The following is a 25,161-nucleotide window of genomic DNA, read 5'->3' as shown; positions in this document are numbered from 1 at the left end:
GACTTGGTCCTATGACCACTTTCCTGGGGAGCCTGTTCCAGCACCCAACCACCCTCTGGGTGAAGAACCTTTTTCTAATAGCCAACCTAAACCTCCCCTGACACAACTTCAGGCCATTTTTTTTGCGTCCTCTCTGGTCAATATAGGTAAAGAGATCAGTATCTGCCCCTCCTCTTTCCCATGTGTGGCAGTTGTAGACAGCACGGTCTCCAAAGCTATTGTATATGCCATGTCTATCCTGTTTTTTGACCCCAGCTTTAAATCATCCAACCTGTTCCAGCCAACAAGGTAACTTTTTAATGCTTATTAAGGTAACAGGGGGCCTGAACTCTGAACAGTGTATCTTATACTGGAGATAAAAGTAAAGGGAAAAGAAAGTGAGCTTTTATCTAGAACTTGAATGAAACCAATGCTGGTTAATTGCTAGGGCTGCAGCTAGGATGTTAAAGGAAAGTTTTGAATTCTTTTGATTCCATCTTGACAAGATAGAATTTAAAAAAAAAGACAAACTAGAAAGCTCAGTGTGCTAATTCTGGATGTAAAGCCATCTCTAGCCATCTTCATTTTTCAGTCACATCATATTTTATATATAATATAATAAATATAATAAATAATATAATATTTTACAAAGGAAAAGATCTGACTAATTTGTTGTACTAGAAACAGAAAACAGTCCATACTTGTGGTATGTTGAAGGTTTAGGTGCAAACTGTCTAGAATCAAACCTATAATGAAAATGTGAATAAACACACTAAGTTTCAATTAGGCCTCTGAAATACTTAAAAACTAATTACATATTCAGCAATTGTTAATCCAAAAATACGGCTAAGCTGTATTTTCTGTGATCTTCACAGAATAATAATATTATTTTGGTTTCTGTGACTTAGAAGGTACTGAAATTTTATGGTGTTGAGCTACCAAACCAAGAAATGTTAATTAAGAAAAATATAGCAATAAACCTCATGAAATATATCACTGAAGGTAAAAGCAATATTTGGAAATAACATCTGCCTTAAATGGAAGAGGGATTGGAAAGGGAAAAAAAGACAATCTTAGACTTTAAAAAATAGCCTGGATTCTGAACACTTGGTAAGAACTCTTAGGTGTTACAACCTGTAGATTTAACGGAGGCTTTTGACATAGTCTCTGTGGAGATCTGAGACAGTAGGAGGAATGGAGTCTCATAAGGAGGGATTGTTTGATTTATGTATGTCAGTCAGGATGCTGTTGAAAAATTCATCACACTTTACTATCTTAAAATATATTTTTATTTTAAGATATATTTAGACTCTGCTTCTAAATGCTACTGTCACCTTTAAAAAATAAAATAGGGAGAGGAATTTATTTTTTCCTGCACGGTGACTGTTTTTGGGTATCTAATTACAACATTAGGACATGTAAAACCAACATCTGTCTTTATATTATGTAATATAAGAAGTTCCTTTCCAGAGGACCAGCTAGCTTGCTTTCCCATGTGAAAGATTTGTCTGGTGTTTTGTTTTTGCTGTTTTAGAATGCTCAAAACTGTGTGATTTCCCTTTCCTTAACAATATTCCAGGATACAGCCACTAGGTTTTGTTTGTTCCTGGGCTTTTGTTCTAACTGTTCTTGTTTTTGGTAGGTAGGAGGTAAAAGGGGAGAAGAAATGAAAAAGGAGGGCATTTCTTTGCCTTTCTTTGATTTTCATTTGAGCAGTGTCAGCAAGAGTGATGTACTCATCTAAGTAATTAATTTTACATAACGTGTTTCTCTGATTGTAAATTGAATCTAAGAATATCTCAGCTTTTTGCACATACTGCATAACAACCTGTAATCATCTACCCTCTACAGTTGTCCTTATGCTGTTTTATTGCTTTATATAGTATTTTTTTTTTTTTTTTGATATCAAATGTGTTAGCCATTGGCTCGATCTGTGAGTTGTATGTGAAAAAGTGGAAGTTAGAAGTAGAGCTTTTTGGGTATGGAAGGTAAAAATCATAGCGAAAAATATACCAGGTTTTTACTTCCCTTGGCAATTTCAGCATACCGATTCCCAGAAACAGATATATTTTGTGTGGAATTTTGTTCCATGATTTTTGTTTCCAGTTAATATTTTCTTTATTTAACCATCTTTCTGTTGAGTTGTATTAACTAGATTTCTCATATTTCATAGAAATAGTAGTGCTGGATTTTTTGCATCATCTCTGATAGCTTCACATATTAGTTTTCACAGCTTCAGCTGTTTCCAATTGAACTTTCCAATCTGCTTCTCTGTCTTGATTTGTTTTCCAGTGATTTTTTGTTGTGTCTTTTTCTATTTTTTTCTTATGGTATTTATCTTTCTGATAAATGTCTGATTGCTTGTTGGTTGGATTTCCCCACCCCCAGCTTTCTCTCTACAACAGAATTTCTGTTGCCTTATATGAAAGAATAACCTTTATTTTTCATGGAGGGTTTCATTGTTGCTGTTGTTGTTGTTCTTATTTCTATTTATTTTGTAAAAGGCAGTTTGTGTAAAATAATTTCCTAGGTGAAGTAACAGTCAGTATCTATTAGTATAGATGCTTTTTGGGTTTAGGTGATTAGAAGTGGTCATTACCAAAAAACTGTGTTTAAATGTGAAAGAGGTACAAGAGATAACAGCCCTTGACACTGTACAGCCATCGGCTAGATTTGCTGGCTTTAAGAGGGATATCAAATGCTCTTTTCTCTCTGTTCTTTTCTTGATCACCCTGATCAGGTTCCAGGGTGATAAAGACTAGCTTTCAGAAAAGTGATATACCTACACGTAAATTTAGCGATAATTTAGTTCAATATCTCATGCAGTTATCTCACCAATAAAGGAAATTTCATTATGCTATTGAAATTAAAAAAGTAGTCCAGTTTTCATTTGTAATTTTGTCAATTTAGAACTATATTGTCAAAACATTTGTGGTTATTGAAATTACTATTAAATTATTTACAGAATTTTCATTTTATTAATTGCTTTTTTCCTAGTTTTCTATCTCATACACATATGTACAACTAACTACAACAAAAGGGTAAAACAACAGGTAACACAGTTTTAAATGCTTTCCAAAACAGTTTTACCACTACTTCTGTCAGATTGACTAGCATGAGCAGAAAGCATGTGTGGCAGTTTGAGCCACATTAGAAATCTAAAATCCAATTTTTAGGCTTCTCCCCACCCCTTCCCACAATTTATCCTAACACCGGAGAGAAACTTTCAGACCAGAGGCTTCTGTAGGGAAAGGGGGAAGTATATACATTTATTTACACAAATAAATACTATACAAACTAAAGGCAACCATATATATATATATATATATTACATTACTATCAGTCAGTCCTTTCAAGCCCCTCCTTTAACTTTAGTCCAGGAGCAGCCTATAAGGCTGGTATGTAACACAGTCTTTTGCTCTGGGAGTGTTCTGGGCTCCTGAACGCTCCCCCCTCACCAAGTTCTAGTTGTTTGTTGTAGTCTCTCCTCCTCATGAAGTCCGAGAAGATACTTTGAGTCCTTGCTCTTCTGCTGCTGGTGATTTCTCCCTCTCGGTGTCTCACCTCGGTTCGTAGGCTGCTGCAGTGTAGCTTATCAAACGTCCACATCCTGGAATCCTCATTCCTCCACATCAGTTCTCAGCTGCCCCCGGTCAGCTTCGGCAGGCAGTTCCTGAGCTCTTGGCTCGCCTCCAATTTCACCTGGGACTCTTCTCCCGAGCGCCGAGCCTACTTTCACGGCCCAGTCTCTTGGCTCAGCTTCAAGTTGAGTCTCTCCTCCACTTACAGTGGAGGGGAAGAAAAAACCCCCCTCTACAGTTTCACTGCAGAAAAGGGGGGAAGGGGGCCTGGTTGCAAAGCCTGCTCTCTCCTCTTACCTCAGGTGCTGTGAATCTCTTCCTTCACAGCACACACTCCAAATGCTGACTCTAACTCCAGCCAAAGGTTGAGTTGGGGGGTCGCAGGGCTCCCCTCTCCCCGCCAGAGGGGAAGAGAGGGAGCCCAGCCACCCCCTGGCCTTGTCCACCTACACGCAGGAGACATCAACAGCAAAACAACCAAGACAGAACTGCCAACAGCTTCTGGTGCTGTGATATATGATTTTGAACAGAAGCGAACAACATGAGTGGTGATTGGCTCTCCAGGGAACACTGTCCTGGCACCCAATCACCTCTGAGCCCCCCAGAATCTCAGGGGGGGCCAATCTCAACCTATGACAGCATGTTAGAAAGCACGGACTATTATATAGGCTGAGAAAAACCTGGTGCTTCAGTTTATCATGTGCCTAGCTCAGCTCTACCAGACTTGGGAACAGAGACTAGATATCAACTATAGAGGAACTATTTCTCTTTGTCTACCTAGAAAGGTCACTTTTTTTCAGCCAGTTACCTGAGGTCATCAGGAGTACTGTATATTCTCTTTTGGCAATCTGTCAACTCTTATTCAAAGGATATAACAAAAAAACACATCCAGTTTTTCTTTCTGACAGTAGTCCATTATTCTGTCTTTGGCCTCCAGGTCAATACACCATTGTTTTTGCAGTGCTGGGAGACCTCATCACTGTCTCCAGCTACCTGAAACGAGGCTGTATCCAGGTGGGCGTTGGTCTCTTCTGCCAGGAAACCAGCAATAGGACAAGAGGGCATGGTCTTAAGCTCTGCCAGGGGAGATTTAGGTTGGATATTAGGAAAAAATTTTTACAGAGAGGGTAATCAGACATTGGAATGGACTACCCAGGGAAGTGGTGGATTCACTGTCCCTGGAGGTTTTTGAGATGAGACTGGATGTGGCACTTAGTGCCATGGTCTAGTAACCTCAACAGTGTTGGATCAAGAGTCAGACTTGATGATCTCGGAGGTCTTTTCCAATCTGGTTGATTCTATGAAGGGTATAGCACTGGGAATAAACAGTAAGCACAGGCAACCCCGAATGTAAGATTTTCCTGCCTGATTATTTATATATAATAATGTCATGGTTTTGAAGCTGTTCAGACTTTGATAATCAAAGAATTTGTTCTGATAGGGAGGAGGTTTAGAGGGCAGAGTGCAGAGGGAGAAGTCAGAAACTATATGAGCAATGCAATTTCTTACAAGTTCTATAACTTGTCACTCTGTCACCATGGAACTGCAAAGGGTCCCCAAGGGATGTGACAAAATATGTGTTGAACTGTGATGAATGTGCATTTACAAAACTCAGTCATCAGATGAATTCAAATATAGGTCAATTTGATTATGGGAGATAGGGGACTCTGAGATTCAGGAGAAGTCCCCAGTATGAAGGATGCATGTCCTCATGATGGTGAAGCATATGTGTTTTGCATCACAGTGCTCCTATTGGTTTCCTGGAATTCATTATAGTCTTGCTGCCACACTGAGCAGTAACTACTCTGCTGTAATGATTTCCAGCAATGCTGGTGGAAACTTTCTCACCTCATCTTATTTAATTATTTCTTTTAATTTTAACTCAGTCTGACAGTCTCTTGAGATACACAACTCATTTTCTGAGGGGCTCCAGGAGACAACAATAACCAAGTCTACTCTGCAGTTGCATGCATCTTTATAACAAAAATCATAAATCAGGGCACTTTATCTGAAACTGCAGACAAGAGCAATGAGCAGGCAGCATCTCAGTATATTAGCTTAAGGCAACAATACAAGGGATTTCAGAAAGTTCAGGGTGTTATTTTGTTTGGTTTGTGATTTTTTTTCTTTGGTCACAGTTCAAGTTTCTCTGTTCATTGCTTTACCGCCTCTTCTGTGCTAACTGTTTGAGGTATTTCCATCTGAACTTCCCCATGCAGGCCACTCTGATCTGATGTCTTCAAGGTAGATTTTAGGTTTCTGTGGCGTGAGGGTGGAGATAAGGGAGGGTGGGGCAGGTTTGTAATGAATGCTTGTACCTTTTGGTACCTTTAGTAGGAGAGTGCTGAGTAAGAATGAGGACCTTGGTACTGAACATTAGTTAGCTTTGGTTTTAAAGATGTTTGCCAGAGCTATAACACTTCAAAGAATCTGCACCTAAAAATCCCCTCCCTTTTAATGGTTGTATTTCTCTTAGCCTGGAAATGATTGGACAGGCGTCACATACAATTCAGGATCAATTGAGGCCTGAACTTCTAAGCATGATTATAACAGGAAGTAGGTGTTGCATTATTTCTTTCCTATGGTTCAGACTAAAGGATTTTAAACTTTAATTTGGGGTCAGGTATTAAGAGTTATTCTCTTAATGGAGTTAAATAAATAGTGGTTTTAACAAATATAAATTTAATGCCTCCTAGTTAATGCTAATGCTAAGAAGAACAGATATTTTTTGAGATGAAGAAGCCCTTGATATTGTGCTGCTTTTTTCCTCTTATTTTTTTGGGTTTGTTTTTTTTTTTTTTTCCTTGGGATGATTTCTGAGAGGGGGGAGAAACAAAGTTCTGTATAGTAAATCTTGATTTGTTGTTATCTTCCGCACTCATTTATACTTTTTTATAAGGCAAGAATTTTCCATCACAGCTATTTCCATAGCTTTTATAAAAGAAAGTTTAACAGCAATGGTTTCAAATACATTTAAATGTGTCATTCTGAGAAATCTCAATGCACTGTATATAGCATTTTTAACTTATTATGCACTACTTATAGTCTTATTAATGGCTCCCAGTCTTTTCTCAAGATGGAACTAAGGGAAGAAAATAATACTTGAATGGATAAAACTACAGCCCTTACATTTTTTGAGGTACTTCTTAATTTTAATATATGTCTGAAGTATAAAAATGATTGATCTATTTAAATAACTCATCTGTAAATATAGAAATCTATAGAAGGAAATTACATGCCTCAAGGCAAAACTGATTTCTAGCAAGAATCAGGAAAGAATGGCGAACAGCAAGGAAATCAAGACAGAAGAGTATACAGTAATAAACAAATGTGAGCCCTAAGAATGGCTGGATTCTGTCACTGATATAACTTAGATTTCATACAAATTTAACTGTAAAAAAAAAAAAATCCTATTAAATCACATTTATACTTAAAGGAAATAATATTCCTCATGTTGTATGAATCTGTTCTGAGATGGAATGTGAGGATTTAAGACACCAGTGTCTTGGTCTTCATAGGGGTTGAGGGGAGATTACATTGTTATGGAATAAGTAGCAAGGAAATACTACATGTCTACAAATTTCTTTCCTCAGTTGTACAGAGTTTCTTTTTGAGCTGCCACACAACCACAAGAGACTGGAGTTCTTCCTTTAGTTCAGCAAAACCCACTGTCCTGAACCGAGTATTAGCAGTGGAAAATATGTGCTTTGTGGTTATTTCTAATGTGCAACAGTATTCTTCCATTATTCTGATGAGAAACTGTTCTTAGCTAAAAGTTCCAGGCTTCTGTTATTAATATGGACTTGAAAGAAGCATAAGGTCAAAAAATCTGCAGCCAGAACACAGCTAATAAATTTCCTTTCACTGCAGTATTTTTCCATCTGATTTCTAATTCTAGCTGGTTTCTCTTTAGAAATTATGAATTTATTCTGTTGGGTTCCCATGAAACTTAGAAACAAAATTAGTTTCATTGTGTTTCTGTTTACGTAGCCTGTAATGGCTTTATGATACCTCAACAAAATCAGTATCGGAAGATTCCACTTTTCATAGATTTGTTTGCACATTTTCAGACTCCTGGTGGACTGGGTGATCTTTGATATCTTGAGGTAACTGAACAAATGGTTACCTTAAGGTAACTGTTTCTCTAGGTTTGAAGAATTATTTTACTCCTTTCAAAGTACTTTGCTTTAAGCGCTACATCAACTTCCACATACATATTTATATTTTACTACTGTAGTATAAAGCGTTACATTTTCCTTTTTTGAGGCTGAATGAATATTGTCACTGGGAATAATACTGATCATCTAAACAACAGTATATGAATTTTCTGTCAGTATTACATAATTTTATGAAGGTCTAGTGTGATATTGGCTGAAATTTATGTAAAGCACAAGGTGTAAAAATAAACATTTTGACTGAAAGTTCCTGTCAATATGCTCTAGTATTGACTCAGAATCCTCAAATCCCATTTTGGAGGCCTTCTTTCAAAACCCGTTATAGACTAGGTATTTTTCGTCAAGTATCTGTGTGGCATACGGAACATCAAAACCCCATAAGAAACGATTTACCAATCAGTGTCTAATGACACTTTAGAAGAGATTTTGTTTTACTGCCAGACCATGTCAATCATTTGCATGTAAAGGCCAAAGGAATTGTCCTGAATCATCCAGGTTTTAATGATGTGAGTGTTTTCATAGCTTGAAGGAGCTGTGCTAAGTCTTAGAGGTATTTTAACATAATCAGGAAAAACTTTTACAGGAAGGATTGAAAAGAAATTTTAATTCCAATTACAGTCTTTGACTGACTGGTTAGTACAGCTTTGAGTGTAGGTTAGAAACCTGAAAATTACTGGTTTTAGTGATGAGTAAGTGGCTTTCTTTTTTTTCCTATTAGATAGAAATGGCCGGCTGTGGAACTCTATTGTGAAGACCTCGGAAAGAATATCAATTTTTCCAGTCAGCTTTTCATAATGTAAATATAATTTGAGCTTCCCAAATGGGCAGCTAAACAATGAACAAGAGGAAAACCCAATTTGGACTGTATTTCTGAACCAGGCTTCACCTTCTGTCTCGGGGAATTTATTAAAGGATTACAGCTGAAAAAGACAAGAGAAAGAAAACCTTGAACAGGAAGCTTGTCTCTACAAGAGAATTACAGCTTGTATCTGCCAGTCCTAGTTTGTCTCTGTTTTGTGCAGAGGTGTTATGGAGCTGCTCACCATGGCTCCATCAAGGTGACTAGAAATCAGACCAAACACTAGAAGGCGAAACAGAAGTGCATCATCGTCCCAAGCGGGATGGGTGTGGAATCAGTTCTTTGTTTTAGAAGAACATATGGGACCAGATCCTCAGTATGTAGGAAAGGTAAGGTCATTGTCTTTTTTTTGGTTTTGGTTTGTTTTTTTCCCATCCTCTGAACTGTGGCATTGATAGAGGAAACTCTAGATGGCACCTCTTTTTTTAAAGGAGGATGTACCTCTTAGATTGGTACATACATTCACGTTGAACTTGCCAGTTGTATACTGTGTTTATTATAAAGAAAAAAAATTACAAAAGTATGTAGGGTGAGGATAATAAAATAAGATAAAATAGCTTTTCTTCTGAGCTCAACTAACACAAAGTAAGTGCCATTGAGGCCATTACATCAATTTCCAGATCCCGCAATGCTTGGGGTCATAGCTAAAGGCTTTTCCAGACTATTTCAGAATTATTCAGTTCTGCTTAAAGAATATTACAAATGCAGTCTAGGCTCCATAGGGTGTTCATTCCACTCTGACTGTAGGGTGGAAAAGGTCTCCTCCAAAAGGAAATTCTCTGTGACTTCCTTCATAAAAAGAGGCACAAGGTGTGTTACTTGTTAGAGTTCCTCAGAAGTCTTTGAGAACAAGCCCTGCATTTATGTTTCATGTATAGAGTGAGCTTCAGACAAAAAGATCAGGCTGATGTAGTTGAACTGAAACCTGGCCAACTGAGTCTCGTTGTGTAATGTTGTCTGTATAGCTTGGGTTTAAATTTGCATTAAAATAATGCAAAACTCTCTATGTAGCTTTAAGGCATGGTGTATGACAGAAGGAGTATTTTCTCCCCCTGAATTCTGTCTTGCAACATTATGATAGATTTTTTTTTTTATTACATAATCTAAATAAGTCTTAATTTCCTTAGTAGAATGGAGAAGGACATTTAATATGAGGCATAAAGAAAGATGGACATGGTAAAGGAACTACTTCTTTTTAGTTTGCCTTCTAATGGGGAATCCTGAACAATTACATGGTAGAGTAAGGAAAACATCCAAGGAAACCAGTAGCTTCTGAATCATAGATGACTGTTAGTGAGGCTTTCAAATTTGAACAGTATCATCTGAAATAAAAATAGCAAGTGGAGCAACTGTATTTAAGCTACTGCTAACAAAAAGACAAAAAAAAAAAAAGTATTTATTCAGTTACACCAGCCTTAGTAAAATATCAAGTATTTCAGCACACCAAAAATTGTTGAGATATGTGCAGGAAACGTAAACTGAGAAAGGACCTTTCTAAATGGAGCTAATGTTTTGCATTGAAAAAGAAGCTTTTAAAACAGGTGAGGGAACAAGGAGTTATCCATCCAGATCCACCTTAGACTGATTAACATTTTCATAAATGATTTTGGAGTAGAAGAAACATGTTTGTAAACATCTTGTTGATATAACGCTATACAGGAGAATAAAAACATTGTCTGGAGAGAGCTAGATATCATGAATATGATGTAGATATAGAAATATAGAGTAAACCTCAGGACTACAAGGTTATAAGGCTCTTACAAAACAATATAATGAATTTATGTTATACACTACTGGTTTATTGTAAGTGACAGAGAAAGAGAAAGGTCTGGTTACCAGACCAAACATTGCCTCTAATGTCATACCTGAAAGAATCTCAGCTGCAAAAGCTGAGATAAAAAAACAGGGATAAAGTAGTATTGAAGACGTTGTGCAAAATAATGTTAACCTATTTACTGTACTGGTTACTTTTGTTCAAGAAAAATGGATTTATATATGAAACTATACAGAGAAAATTAAATACTATGGCTAAGATGGTAGTGGAGAATATGTTTGTTTAATTATTCCCATAAATAATAGAGAGGGCACATTATAATACACCTCAGAAGAAACCACAATGAAAAGAGAAAAGCTATTTAAGTTGATTGAAATTTTACTTTATACGGAAACAAGAATAATTCAGATTCTGAAAGAGTTTACTAATAGGAAGAATTAAAAAAAAAAAAAAGCTGAAGGGGTTTCAAAGTTAAGTGTACTTGTCTTTATGAAAGCATTTATAGACATGATTTCATGCCAGAAAAGAGGTCTGGATTCAGTGAGCTAAAGCATGGTCCCTTCAATTTTATGTTCTTATGATACGATTATGTCTTTCATTTCATCCTCTGACAGCTCTATTAATGCTACATTACAGAGATCAATCATAGAGTTTCTTTCGGTCCTTGTGGTCAAAATGTGACTGTTGCCTGGTTTGAGGACATTCCTTCCTCTGTACTGAGAGATTTTTCCCCCTTTTCCTCAAAGAATTCTCTCTGATGCTTACAATTTTCTACTCTGAGTACTTTACAACATTAGCAAGTTTATCTTTGCGAAACCTTTGTGGAACTTAAAAACAACTGTACTCTATTTTCCATTTGTTGTGATGATTCTGATGACCTGATTTACAGCAAAGATCAATCATATTAGCTCAGGTATATATTTATATTAAGAAAAAAAAGGGTGAGGCTGTCCTAATATTAGTAATTAGCAAAATTTCTGTAGTGGTCATTATGCACGAGCTCCTTTTCATTTTGAAAAATAGATGTCTTACGAATGTTGCAATTAATTGTACACATCCCATCAAGGTCTCATTCTATGTACCCTTAATTTGACAAGTGATTTTCGTGCAAAGTCTCTCCATTTATAAAAGAAGGTAGTGCCCTTTAATTCCAGACTTCTGTTCAGTGGCAGCATGGTATCAATTCTGTCAATTATTAATTCTGTAGACTACTCTGCTTCACTGGTGAGAGTTTTGCCATTTGAGATCTGTCCTTTCACATTTTTCACACTCAATTTGGGAGTAACATCACAGAAAGCAGAGTCATTATGTACAATGCTGTTATAATGATCACAGTCATTGTCATGGAAATGCACACTGAGGACAAGAATAGGGTAGGCCTGCAATGAAAATGGTAAGGTTTCTTATTCTTACCATGAAATGACTGTCAAGAGGATGGATTAATTCACTGCCATCATCTGTTACACAGCAAGCGTTAGGACAACAAATCACCGTTATATTTTAATATGAAGCGTATACCCATTCCTCAGACATTATTTCTTTTCTCTAAGAAAATGTCATTTGGAGATTGGAAAAATTAATATAAAATTAATCCATATTAGCCATATGCAGAAGGGTTTTATATATGGCAAAACACACATCCTGGAAAAATGAGGTTATTGTAGAAACAAGAAATTATACTTTGTAGATGATAAGTATTTTCTGTGGTTCTGGGTTTATTGAAATAGTTCCCTGCTTTTGCACTTGGGGTAAGGTTTCGATGTTTCAGGGTATGGTTTCCCTGAAGAAAGAACTCAAAAAAATGATTTTGTATTTTAAAAAGTGTCTTTAAAGAATTTAACACCACAGTGACTTCTTTTTCCAAAACTATGAATTATCTGGGGAGTATTTCTTGAAAATATGAATTATTTGGTTTCCCGATAATCAGTAGTATCTAGCTATGTTAGTTCAGACAGACTATTCATCTACAAGTGCAAACATGTGTGTGTTTATCCGCATGAGGGTGTGCAACACCGAATCTGTGGAAATTTGAATAAGCGAGATTAAATATCCTTGTTTAAAATAAGTAACTCGAATGCACAGAATTGAGCTTTGAGCTACATGAGACCTTTTGTCTTTTGCATGTTGTCTCTGAGGTAAATTTTTCCAATGAAAAAAATAGCTGTGAATGCAGAAAGGGGCAGGGTTAGTGAATGCATCATGGTCTGGTGAGGAATTGGGTACCTAATGCACCAGCTCAGAGGAATGAAGATTCTCCTGAAGAAATCTAGAAAAACTTAGGCTGTGGGACTGCAAACTTTAACATTTCTCAGTTGTCATGGTTGATATAGTTTACCTTTCTCTTGAACTTTCTGCGTGCTTCTAGGTTAGATAACTCATGTCTTAGGATATGATAAAAATAACAAAGAATTTTAGGAAAGAAGTGAAACACTATATGTTTCAGTCTATTCTTCATTTTGAACCTTCACACCTCTCTCTGCAGAAGGTTTGCTCCTTCTTGAAAGGATATTTCTTAAAGGTCAGTTGCGCTGGAAACAAGTCATAACTACACATTCGCTGTGCTTTTTTCTTTGGAGAGAGAAGTCAATAAGCAGTGATAAAAGGAAGATCAGTGTGAATTTGAGGCTGAGTGAGTCATGCTATTAAGAGGGAATAGCAGAAAAATATAATACACAAGACTGACAATTTCTCTGTGGACCCTTTGGATCTCTGAAATACAAAATGTATACCTCTTAATCCACTTTCAGATGTCCTCTGAAGGGTAAGGAAGAATGATTGTTCTGGTATTCAGATCTGTGTTGGTTTTCAAATGCATTTTTCTTCCAAAATTTTGCGAGTGACACTTTTCTTAGTTCTTACAGTTTTATCTGTAATTCAAAAACAGTTTCATATTTGTGTTGATGCAGGAGATAAGGAGGTGTGGAACAGTTGGAAATGAGTGTGAATTCAGGATGGGGAAGGGAAAGAGGAAAGTAACAGCTTTTAATATGTCTTGAAATGATTTGTTGAAAGTTAGATTAGGAAAGTAATCCGAGTTCTTACATTGGATTTACAAGATAGTAATTCTGTTAATTTATTATTTCGTTCTTGAAAACATAAATACGGCATAACAGATTTGCCATTCAAAATTATTTTTCAAAGTAATATGTGACCTGTGATTACAAAAAGTTAGTTCTAATACAGGACAGTTAATCTAATCTTCCCCAATCACATTAAGAGAATTTAACATTAACTGATTTAATTACAGTAAGGGGAAATGATGTATATTTTAGACTAAGTGCCGAGGAAGAAATAAAAGTGGAGTTTTAGAATTAAAATGCTTTTATTCAGTGATAGAGGTTTACATAAAGCACATCAGATGTTTCAGCATTTTAAACATAAACAAATAGTTCCAAGTTTTTTTCTGATAAAAAAAGAGTTGTATTTTATAATAGAGAAAATTAAAAGGAAAAGGTAGATGACATAGGCTGAAGATTTTGTACATGGCCTGTTTGCCATTTTCATACCTCTGTAAGAAGATAGACAAGTGGTATAAGCAGCAAAAGCAACATCCCGAGTAACACTTTCTACCTTTTAGGTTGCTATTTTCACAAATAATGTACTTATACAATAATTTTCCTCTATATCTAGTGAAAATGTAGTAACAGTAACAACCTAAACAATATACCTGATATCACTAGAGCACAGCATTGTATGGTCCTATATCATGTTAGCCACCTCATTTTCTACTGTATTTTTTACAAAAAGCTAACTCAAAACTGTTGCCAACCCAAAAGCTTTTCAAAATAAAAATACATACATGTGGACTGGCTTTATCTTGAATTCTGTTGGCACAGACAGTTCCTCTTTGCTGACTCCATTCAACCTTCATTCAACAAATGTTGTTTGGTTTCATGTTAAGAGGTTGAGGGCACACTACTTGAATTCTACAAGTCATAAAATGCTGTGGACCACTATGTTGTGGTTTGGGAGGGTTTTTTAAGTGGAATCTCTAAACATTCAAAGATTATTTAGGGGAAATTCAAAGTTGAGGGAAGAGAGTGCTTTCATCAGCCTGACAAATCTGACTTTCTTCCAGTGTGTTCAGCTATATCAGGTTTCCTGAAGCATAGCACTGACAAGGGCATTTTGACTTGACAGACCAACCAAACAAAGAGAAAAGCATGAACATATTGAAGTTCAGTCCTAGTCAAAAGACAGAGGATAAAGAGTTTACCTTTTTAAACTTCATTTAAATCAACATAAAATTGCACCAAGAAGAAACTTGCTCTTTTATGTCAAAACAGTTACCTTAGATTTAATATGTAAAAGTAATAACTGTTTTCGCAAGGAAGCTTTATAGAGTCTGTCAGTTCTATATTGCAAAACATCAGTTCTCTATGTGGAGACTGTTATTTAAATTAATGGTTCAAGATAATTTTGTCAAGGTGATCTAATCTTCCTTGAAATTGTTATGGACTGAAAAACTGAACAAATCTTGACTTTTTTATTTTTATTTTTTTATTCTTAACTTCCTATCATTTCATGATGTTCACACAGCAGCAGCTCGGTTCTGTGGCTTTTACATCTTTACCCTGAACGACAACATTGATGAAACCAGCATTTATGTGGAACTGCCATTTCTCACTTAAGTGATTTAGCAGTAATTGTTTGAGGGAAAATCCACCCTTGCTCCTATCTGGCCTTATTCCTTCCTCTATTCGGTTGATCATTTTGCTCAGTAATTAGTTTTACGTGTCGAAGTGCTGGCAAGGGGCTGTGCTGTGTTGGGCCCTGTGTGGGGCTACCCCGTCCGGACATTGCCGGTTCCAGCGGCCCCAGCGCAGGGCACGGCTGAGCCCCTCAGCCACGGGAGGGCGGACGAGAGCCCCGGGGGAAGCCTGGGCAAGGGAGGGCAAAACGCTGCCCGGCAGCCAGGGCTGAGGGAGGGGAACCCGGTGAGGAACAGCCCTGTGAGCTCCGAGGGCAGAGCGGGAGGAGGAAAGAAGGGGAGAAGAGTCACCGGCAGGGATGGTCCTGCAACTCCAGCAGGAGCCCCAGTGGGGTGGGTGTTTCCCTGCAGGCCACGGGAAGGACCCACGCTGGAGCAGGGAAGAGTGTGAGGAGGAGGGAACGGCAGAGAGGAACTGCTATGGGCTGACTGCAGCCCCTCATTCCTCATCCCCCTGTCCCGCTAGGGGAGAAAAGATGGACCAATCCGGAGTGAAGGCGAACTTGGGAAAGAGTAGGGTGTGGGGAGGTGTTTTAATTTTTTGGGTTTTTTTTTTCGACATCCAACTCCATTTTAATTTCCAAGAAATTAAATTCAATCTTCTCGTGCTAAATGTGTTATACTAATTAGCCAGTGGTCTCCCTGTCTTTATCTCAACCTATGAACTTTTCTTCATCTCATTTTTTCCCCCTGTTCTCTTAACAAGGAGGAGTGAGGGAGCAGCTTGGTGGGTTTTCAGAAGCTGGTCAAGGCTGACCCACCATGAAGTTGGTGTGGTACAACTTGCTTTTTCTGTAATTGCATCTTTAACTTATGCCGTACTCTGTCAATCTTTATATCAAAAGTAAATAAAATGCCCAAATACTTACTTTCTATTCAAAAAAACCAGACAAACAAACAAACAAACGAAAAAGACGCAGAGGTGATACACCAGTTCAATCCATAAGATGTGGCAAGGACAAAATAAAGATAATTCTGCATCTTTTTATATTAATCTTGAGCTTGGTAACTCTGTTTTTAAAGGATATTTACCAGCTAATTGTAAATCAATAGGTAGTGAAGCTGAAGATATACTGATAAACTTGAGTGTGAATTAGCATGTCAACTACTTCTCAGGTATCTTCTAGACCTTATTTTGAGAGAGGTGCTCATTCATGTTTGTTGTCTGTCTAACTTTCAACACCCACATGCCTTATTGTCCTAGAGATTCTGCTTCATTATTTTACTATTAAATATCATCATCTAGGTGACAAATAACATTAATTATACTAAGCTGCTGAGAAGAAAAAAAAAATGGGAAAGATCAACCATAAAGAAATGCAACAGAGACATCTTCCAAGATTGACTGAAATTCAATACAGATAAAGGTAGAATGAGGAATATGAGCAGAAGCAGAGTTGAGCAGTTTTAACCATTACCACTCATTAAAAAGGCTGTAAGCTCCTATGAACTCTAAGATGAACCTCCGTCAGCTAAGCTCTTAAAAACAATCCAATGAACAAACTCAATATTGGAAGTCATTACAAAGGGGGGAAAAAAAAAACAACCAAACAAATAATAATAATAAAACAACAACAAAAAAAGACCAGAAAAACCTGCCCAAAAAACCAAAACCAAAATGAAAACAACCCCCCCAAAACAAACAAACAAACAAACCAACCCAAAAACGCACCACCACCAAAAAAAGAAAAAAAAAACCAAACAAACCCAAAACCAAAACTGACCAGTAATTCTACAAAAACACAGTGCATCTGTGTCTCAAATGCAAAGCATGGTTCTTATTTTCTTGTCTCTTTGCCTAGTCTTGCAAAAGAAACATTGCAGAGAGGGGTTACAAAGCTAATTCTGTAATTGCTCTTAGTTGTGGCGACTTTCTTACTTACAGAGCTATTAACTTTTACCTTGAACTGTACTGTCTTTCTCTATTATGAGTTATTTTCTGCTTGGTAAATCGACTGCAGAAAGTGGTAGTTTTTATTAAAGTAGCACTTCTGCATCCCTCAAGGATAGTGACTTCTCTAACTTCACTATGGACATTGATAGTTATTACAGTGGTTAATAGCAATAGAAAGAATGCATATCACCTCATTAGGCAACATATACCAATGTACTTGACTGGAAATTGGAAAGTTATAATAGTGTTTCTGGTTGTTTCACAAAAGAGATATACTGTTAAGTTGAAATGTTTTTCTCTTTCAGCCCTTTGTAGAAAACCCTAATTAAAAGAATCCCTAGGTGGAAACATGATACAAGTATCAAACCACACAGGTATCCTAGGGAGAATGTACAAGTTTCACTTCTGGCCAAGTAGTTACTGAGTAGGTAGTTAACTTAAAGTTTCTTGAAAATTGATAGAACCATTTCTGATGCCTATAATCAGTATTATTCCCACCACTCCCTCCAATTAAAAAAAAAAAAATCCCAAGAATTTAAAACTCACTGATATTCAGGAACTGTCTTCATTAATATAATCCCCTAAATACATCTGTATGTACAATATTGGTTTATTAAACTGGATACATCTAAATGAAAATACTCATATCCCAAGAAAAATTGTATGCAATGTTTCAGTGTCTTGAATACTAAGTGCAGAAAATGAATCTTCTCTGTGTGGGAGAGTGTTCCAGTTTGTCAGCCCTTCTGTTTTACCTTGAATATCCTTCATTTGAAATATTCCTCATTTCTCATAGTATTACCCTCTTTTGGAGTGTTTTCAGACAATAGTTACTGTGTTTTCTAAAACCTGCATCCCTCTCCCACCAGCAATACTATTAAGGAAGTGGAGGCAAACTTTTTAATATCTGTTCAGATTCTGCAGAACTGTCTTCATTATTCACCTGAATTCCCTTCCCTTATGGAAATTTCTCACATTGCAGTTCCTAGTTTCCAGCAATTTGTGACTGCATTTCCTTTTTCTGATCTTTCTTTGTGTTGCTTTACCTGTGACTCTAAGAGATCACCTTGCTCTAACCTCATGTGGATCCTTTTGGAGGCTAAAAGAAGATTCAGTCTTCACATTACTTCAGCTCCATGTGGCAGTTTATGAAAGACCATATTAATATGTGAACAGAGAGGTATATGTATGTGGGCACCAGAAGCTAAATAAAAGCTATTCGATGCACCTTTCTCATTCTGAAACATACTAAATATGAAGATAAGGTATGTTTCAAGACTATGTGTTACATTAATATATTACAGCTGCATGAATTGCTAATGGGGAGCAAGATAGGAAAAATGTGAATGATTTTGGTTTGTATTGCCTACAGTCTAAGGTCTAAAGATTTCTGAGATATTATTTAGTTCACCTTCACAGCATGTTTCTGAATCTTAGTTTTAGGAATAGTTCAGCATATAACAAGAAGACCATTCTCCCCATCCTATCATTTATTAATTTTAAAAAAAAATATTAAAAAAAAAGGTATATGCATGGAATGGCAGTTGGTTTTCCTGCATTTTGTCACCACAACAGGTACATGTTTTTTACATCACACTTGTTGTTACATGCAGACTTGTTACCAGTATCTACTCAAATATGTCTGAAGGCATAAACCAAGAACACAAAACAAGAGAATTAACAAACAGGTTCACTCTGAAATATTCATCAGTTGACTGAAGCCTATAATTAAGAGGTAGTCACCTAGTGCAAAAGAGGGCTCTGCACCTTCCATTTCCTTGTTTTCTTCTTCTATGTGCAAATGTTTTGCAGAGAGAAATCTGTGTCTTTGTTGTCTTGTTTCAGGAGAACATAAGCACTGAAGTATTGGAGATCTGCAGCTTACTAGATAGTAGGTGTAGCATCTCATATGGCAATTAATAGCATCTAATGTAAAATTAACATATTAAAGAGGTTTATGTGGTTTCTGAAAACCTCTAGCAAACCATGCTAATGTGACAATAATATGAATTTCACAGACTGGCTTCTCAGTTGTTGTAAATGGAAAATCATTGGATTTTTTCTCTAAATTGTATTCAATGGTTTAGCCACATCTGTAGAGAATCAAGGAGAATTGTATATGATGTAATTGTATGTCGAAGTCTGTGTCCTAGTTACTGTCTATTTCATGCACCATCGGAAGAGTTTCTGACAGAAACCAGTTATGAGTTTAGTCTGTGAAGCTCTCCCAGGGGGAAGAATATGAATACTACAGTTTTGTGTAGTAAGATGCTTTAGGGAAGCATATGTAGTTAAAGATGACATGTGACAAACTTGGTTTCTCTTTTGTTAGTCATTGAATAATATCATGTATGGAGAAAAAGTGTATGGGAAATACAGAACAGAGTTTACAGGAGCAAGAGAAAGTGCAAGTGTTGAAAGAATTTACTCGAGTGGCCACTCTGCAGTGTCTGTACAGATTAATCTCAGATCAGCCAGATTTCAGGCATAAAATTACAAAGAACTTGTTTGGTCACCCTTTGGGGTAGTTATCACTTTTTGTACTTATCACTTTTTTGAAAGCCTTCTGATTTGGGTCAATGTTTTCAGTTCTGTCCCTCTTTGAAGAATATAGATCTTTTTATGCTTTACATTAGTTATATGAGACATGTATGAGTTTTGAAACAAATTAAAATGCTCATCTATGAGAATAAAATGGATGGCTTGTCTTTGATGGCTGTGGAGAAAAATTTTTGCAATTCCTATAAAGTTCTCATACATTCAGATCACTAAGATTTGCCTACATTTATATTTTTTCTTGTTGCTTTTCAAGTTAAAACAAAACAGTTGCAAATCGGAAATATTAAAAGTTCTGAAAAATAAAATTAAACTATGAAAGCTTTGGGCTTCATCATAATCAGTATTTCTACTTTCTGGGAACTTTACAGAACCCTGACTGACTTTAGAAAATTTTCTGAGCATTGCAACAATGGTTTATCGTTTTTATTAACATTCAGCTGACAATCAGAAGCTAAATTTGGAATTGACTTCTGGAAGGTCTTTGTTATGTGGAGGTAGCAGGATCTGGGTGAGATAATGGATAAAAGAATCTGTTATTCATCCACTGCGAGTTTCAAAGAGTGTAAAGGGACAATTTTCACCCATTCTACAGAGCTGGGATGCCCAGCAGAGGACACACTGAGAAGCTATGTGGCTGAATTAATTGTACACATGAGACATACAACAAATACAATGGTTAATTAATTAACCATCATGTTTGTTGATTAGGTGAGTTTCAAGTGCCTTTAATAGTGAACTTAGTTTCCTGACAAGGAGAGAAATTGAGTACTAAAGACATTCGTTTGTACATACTTATGAACCTCCACATCAGGGAGGAGAAATGAGCCCCAATTCATCTCTACATTTAACTGGAAAATAGAATCTACATCATAGAAGAAGAGGTTTTCTTCTCTTTCTTGAACTATTAGAAATTAGGAATGTGCAACAAGAAGACCAGTGTTGTATTCTGTATAAATTTCACCATTCCTTTTTTTTCCTGTTTTGTCAAAGATGTCAAGAATATGGGTCAGATTCTGACATGATATTTTTTACGTTGAATATTAAGATGATATTCTGTAGAGTTATTTTATTTTGTGCATTTGTGTCTTAAAATTTGGGCTGCTTACTATTTTACCCCCGTTTTGTTTTCACAAATGCTTATCATGTTAAAAGAAGTCAAACTACCTATTAACATTTTTTTTCTTTTCTTTTCCTCTACCTTGAGAAATTATAAGTTTTCCAAGGGCAGGATGGCAGTGGAGGGAGACAGGAGGAGAAACAGCAGAGAGCACTGATAAAGGGTACTCCTAAGTCCCTAAGCAGACTCTTAGTTCTCAGGACAGCAAGAATAACATCATATGGATCTGTAGTGAGTCATTACACAAACCAGGTAGAAAGGACAAGAAACAATTATGTGCAAGAGAACTTGATGAGATGGAGTTGACAGCCAGAACTGGAAGCATGAGGACTATGACAGGAGGGTAAGGCTATAAATCAGTTTTGGCTTCACCATTTATTTGCTGTTAAATTTCTTCTGCAATTATGAACCATAATGATGATCCTAATTTAAATTACACTGTCACCTGTCTGCGATTTTCAGATCGTCACAGCAGTGGAAAGGATTGTTACTTAAATAAAGTCAGTATTGTTACAGTTTCAATACTATCTATTAGTTGAGTAGTCCTACTGACTGACATTATCTTTCACAGTTTAACATTGCTCTTTTATAAATGATTTTAAAAGTATAAAATACTGTTTCTAAGTTATCCATCAGTATACAGGTGTCCAAGAGCATTAGCATTGTTCCTTTCTGTCCTGTTTCATAGCTGCAAAAGGGAAAGAAGCTTTTGGCATGATTTGCTTAAAAATGAGAAAAGATGAAATTCCTCTTAATGGGAGGGTCACCAAACATTTGAGTAAGTCTCAACACTCCATAGAGATGATGTGCAAGAGATAAAATGACACATATAACAAATAAGTATGTAACCCCATGAGCTCAAAATATGTTATTTTCTTTAAAAGTTCCTCCATAATTAAACCTCACCTCAGTAGAAACTTCTGTTGTTTTTCTCAGAAGTGATGAAGTTCTCCTGATGACCTTATATTGAGGATAAAACATGTGCAGAGTGCAGCCGAGTATTGCTCTGTTATATGTATATATATATATGATTAAGAAATATGAGTAATTAGCATATGATAAATGCTCTAAACACTAACATTAGTGGTATGAACACATATTATTTTTTTTAATGTAAACCCCTTATTCATATGGGACTAACCTTAAACATAAATAACTATTTCAGGAAAGATAAGAAAATTGATAAATATGTTATTTTTCAAGCCTTCTACCTCTTAAGAAATTTGAACTAGAACAACCTTTCTTTCAAAGTGCTTGGGCTTTTTTGCAGACTTTTTTTGATTCAAGAAAAATGTGTTACTGTAGTATTTCAGCATTAGTGTCTGCAAGACAAATTAAGTGTTGCTGATGTACAGTGAAATAATGATTCCCTGAAAAAAAATGGACCCCTTTTCAACCCTTTATAAATACTAACGTTAAAAGTTAGAGTCTAATTTATTCTTGGAATTGAACTAGTTTACCTATCCTTAATCAAGGCAGGATCACAGATTAGAAGGAGGTGATTTATACATGAAATAGCTAAAATATTTTTTAAAAGGACAGAGAATTTTAGGTCAGGAAGAAGCATCAAGAGATTAGTTATTCCATAATGATAGCCAGCTATGAGATCAGTTATGACTAAACTTTTTCTAACAGAGTTTTGTCTACTTTGTCTCGTTTAATCAGTATTCTTTCGCATCATCTCATTCATCCATTCATTCATTCATTCATTTCTTCATTCATTTTCTCTCATACTTTCATTTTTTAATGTATTTGGGGTTTTTTTGTGGGGGGATGGTGGTGGAGTTTTGTAGTTTTGTGGAGGAGTTATTTTGCAGTTTTTGTTTGTTTGTTTTTGTCTGAGGTAATTGTCAGAGGTACTTGTATATTAACTACTGAAACTCCATGAACAAGGTAGAGATGTTTGAGGAGAGTAAGTAGAATCACCACTAACTAAAATGAAATCATATCCAGAACTAATCAGATAGAAATGTTCATCTATCTTAACATCATTTTTTAGTGTATAGATTTTAAATGCATAGGACATCAGAAAATGTCCCAAGATTCCCTGGTGTGGTAGGGTTCATACTGAACATTCTAGGGCCCAGTTGATTTTTTTTCTGAAACTCCTGAGCCAATGCAGCTTTTGCACAGAAAGATATCCCTTTCACTGCAGAGGCTCCTTGGAGAACATATATATAGGGTGTCAGAAAAGAAGGTATTTTAAAGATTTGGTTAGTAGGTAGTATTTCATAATCTAGTCCGGATACCTCACCAGCCAAGGTTTTGAAATATCACCTCTCTCTTCTTTTGTGTGAGATAGGGGAGCACGGCCATGGAAAGTTTTGTTCCTCTACCATAAAAAATAATATTTTATTTTTAATTTTTTTATTATTATTGGAGAGGATTATCCAGAATTGGAGTGATAAGAATATTTTTCATGACCAGATTAGTCTGAAAAAAGTCTTCCATTTGTTACTGAATACATACTGGAACTGAAATTGAAAGCTATCTGAAAAACTGTTGTTAAATGTATCCGTATAGAGTAACCCATGCTTACTGTTGGTCAGGAATAGGTAGCAAAAATTCGTATTCACTAGAAAGAAATTTGCTGGCTTAATGTCAGGTAGTATTTTGCTTTCTGTTTTCACAGGACTTCATTATTGCCAAGGAGAGTTTTGAGACCAAATAAAACTTGAAAAAATACAAACCTCACAAAACAGCATGAGGTGTCTATAGTGTATGAAGTAAAATTACACAGACATAGGTAAAACTATAACATTACTACAGTAAGAATAAAATGGAATTAATTTGTAACTAGGTGTAATAATCCCAATGTACTGTGGGCTATGAAACCCCTTTCTAGATTTTTACTATTAATTAAATTTTGCATTTTGAGAATTTTGCAAGTATTCCCTTCAAATGTTAATTTGAATAACAGCATGATACTGAAAGTACCACTTCCAGGAAGAAAATAAATGTCATGCAAACTCATACTTTACTAAATGTCCATGTCCTTGGTGTCTTTCTGCAAAACTGTTATCACAGCCATGTCCTGTGCTTTAAGCTGACTGCTGGAAGCTTTCTTCTTTATATTAAAAGTTAATGTAGAATTGTGAAAATTGTCTTAATTCCCCATTCAAAAGAAAAGGCAAAATGGGAGTGAAGTATTCTAAAATATTTTTATTTTCTAAACTGTCTTCTCAAGTGGACCAGGATTGCACGTCTGCTGTATATATAAAAAGGTGTGCATCTGCCTTCACAGATGTGGATATTTTGGTGGGGCGGGGCAGGTCATGTTTTTAAACTGAAAATGCATTTATTGCCTGCCTGTGGAGCCTTTGGATGTGTTTAGGAAAGGTTGAAACACAGATGGCCCTGAGAAAGAGAGCTCCTTTGAATTATTTACTTCAATGAAAATTCCACATTGTCCACCTTAATTCTAAAAGCAAACAGTTTTAATTTTGGATTTTTTCTGTTAGACAAATTTCCTGTTGCATGTTTCAATAACTCTCTATTTGCTGCAGAGTTTTGCACTCAATCACCCTTCCAAAATTCTCCATATCATAAAGCAAAAAATTTAAATGCTATGAGCTTATATTTAAATTTTTATGCGTCATTGACATCACGGTTTAACAGACTTTTTATCTCTTACTTTAACAAGTGATAGCAGTGAATGGAACACTTTGTCTGGGACTCCTTAAGTGTACAGAAAGAGAACATTAGTGTTACATATTTGAATTAGATGATGAGGAACATAGGACAGTGTTAAAGCAGAAACATAAATTTTGTGTTAAGAGTAACATGCAGAACATATTGCTGTTTGTTTCAGTAAATCAATGAGCCTCTAACTTGCTTTGTTGAAATGCTTTCTGTTAAACAGTATCAAAGGGTAACCGGAAAAAAGTAGTTCTCCACTAAGTTTTTCTTGTGATAAATTCAAGATATTTCCATGGTCAGGATATATCTCTCCTACAGAAAAATGAAAACAAGTTCAAGTATCAAACATATGTGACTTTACAATGGACAGCAAAGAGCGTAAATATTTTTTCAGTGAGAAATTTAGAACTTTGAGAAGAACATTTTATTTCATTTTAAAATATCCATTTATCTAAAGCTATGTAAGAAAAATTCTTCATCCCACTTTCCATGGTTTTTAAACATATGGTAGATTTTTAATGTAACTTTAACTAGAACAATAGTAGAATATCAAATATGACACAATTTACATCACAGTCTCATCTGCGGATACTTCTTGTATATCCTGTTATAGAAAAATATATCACATTTGCTTTTAGAAATGGGCATTTTGTGAATTAAACACAGAAACAATTAAACATTTTTCAAATTTAAATATTAATTTCTGGAAATTTGGAGGGCTTGGTCTCTTTGGTTACTTTTTCAAAAACCTAGCATACTTTCTTATCCTCATTATTAGACTGTGTGTTGTCAGTCATATTGAAGAATAGGTGTTGTCCATGAAAAGATAGAAATTATCTGTACTGTGCCAAGAAGATATCATGCAGTACTTGC

General features: G+C 36.0%; 1 protein-coding gene across 1 annotated transcript in view; it reads left to right on the top strand.

Annotated features, from left to right (window-relative positions):
• Positions 1-25,161, top strand: part of CDH18 (cadherin 18) — a 484,233-nt gene that overhangs the window by 313,171 nt on the left and 145,901 nt on the right. Inside the window, 1 exon segment of the mRNA XM_032700859.1 lies at positions 8,454-8,923. Within this exon segment, the coding sequence (XP_032556750.1) occupies positions 8,894-8,923 (30 nt within the window). The 5' untranslated portion in view covers positions 8,454-8,893.

Source organism: Chiroxiphia lanceolata, chromosome 1, assembly GCF_009829145.1.
Source record: "Chiroxiphia lanceolata isolate bChiLan1 chromosome 1, bChiLan1.pri, whole genome shotgun sequence".
Classification (NCBI taxonomy): domain Eukaryota; kingdom Metazoa; phylum Chordata; class Aves; order Passeriformes; family Pipridae; genus Chiroxiphia; species Chiroxiphia lanceolata.
The sequence above is the reverse complement of the archived record's forward strand: the minus strand, read 5'-3'. Positions and strand labels throughout refer to the sequence as shown.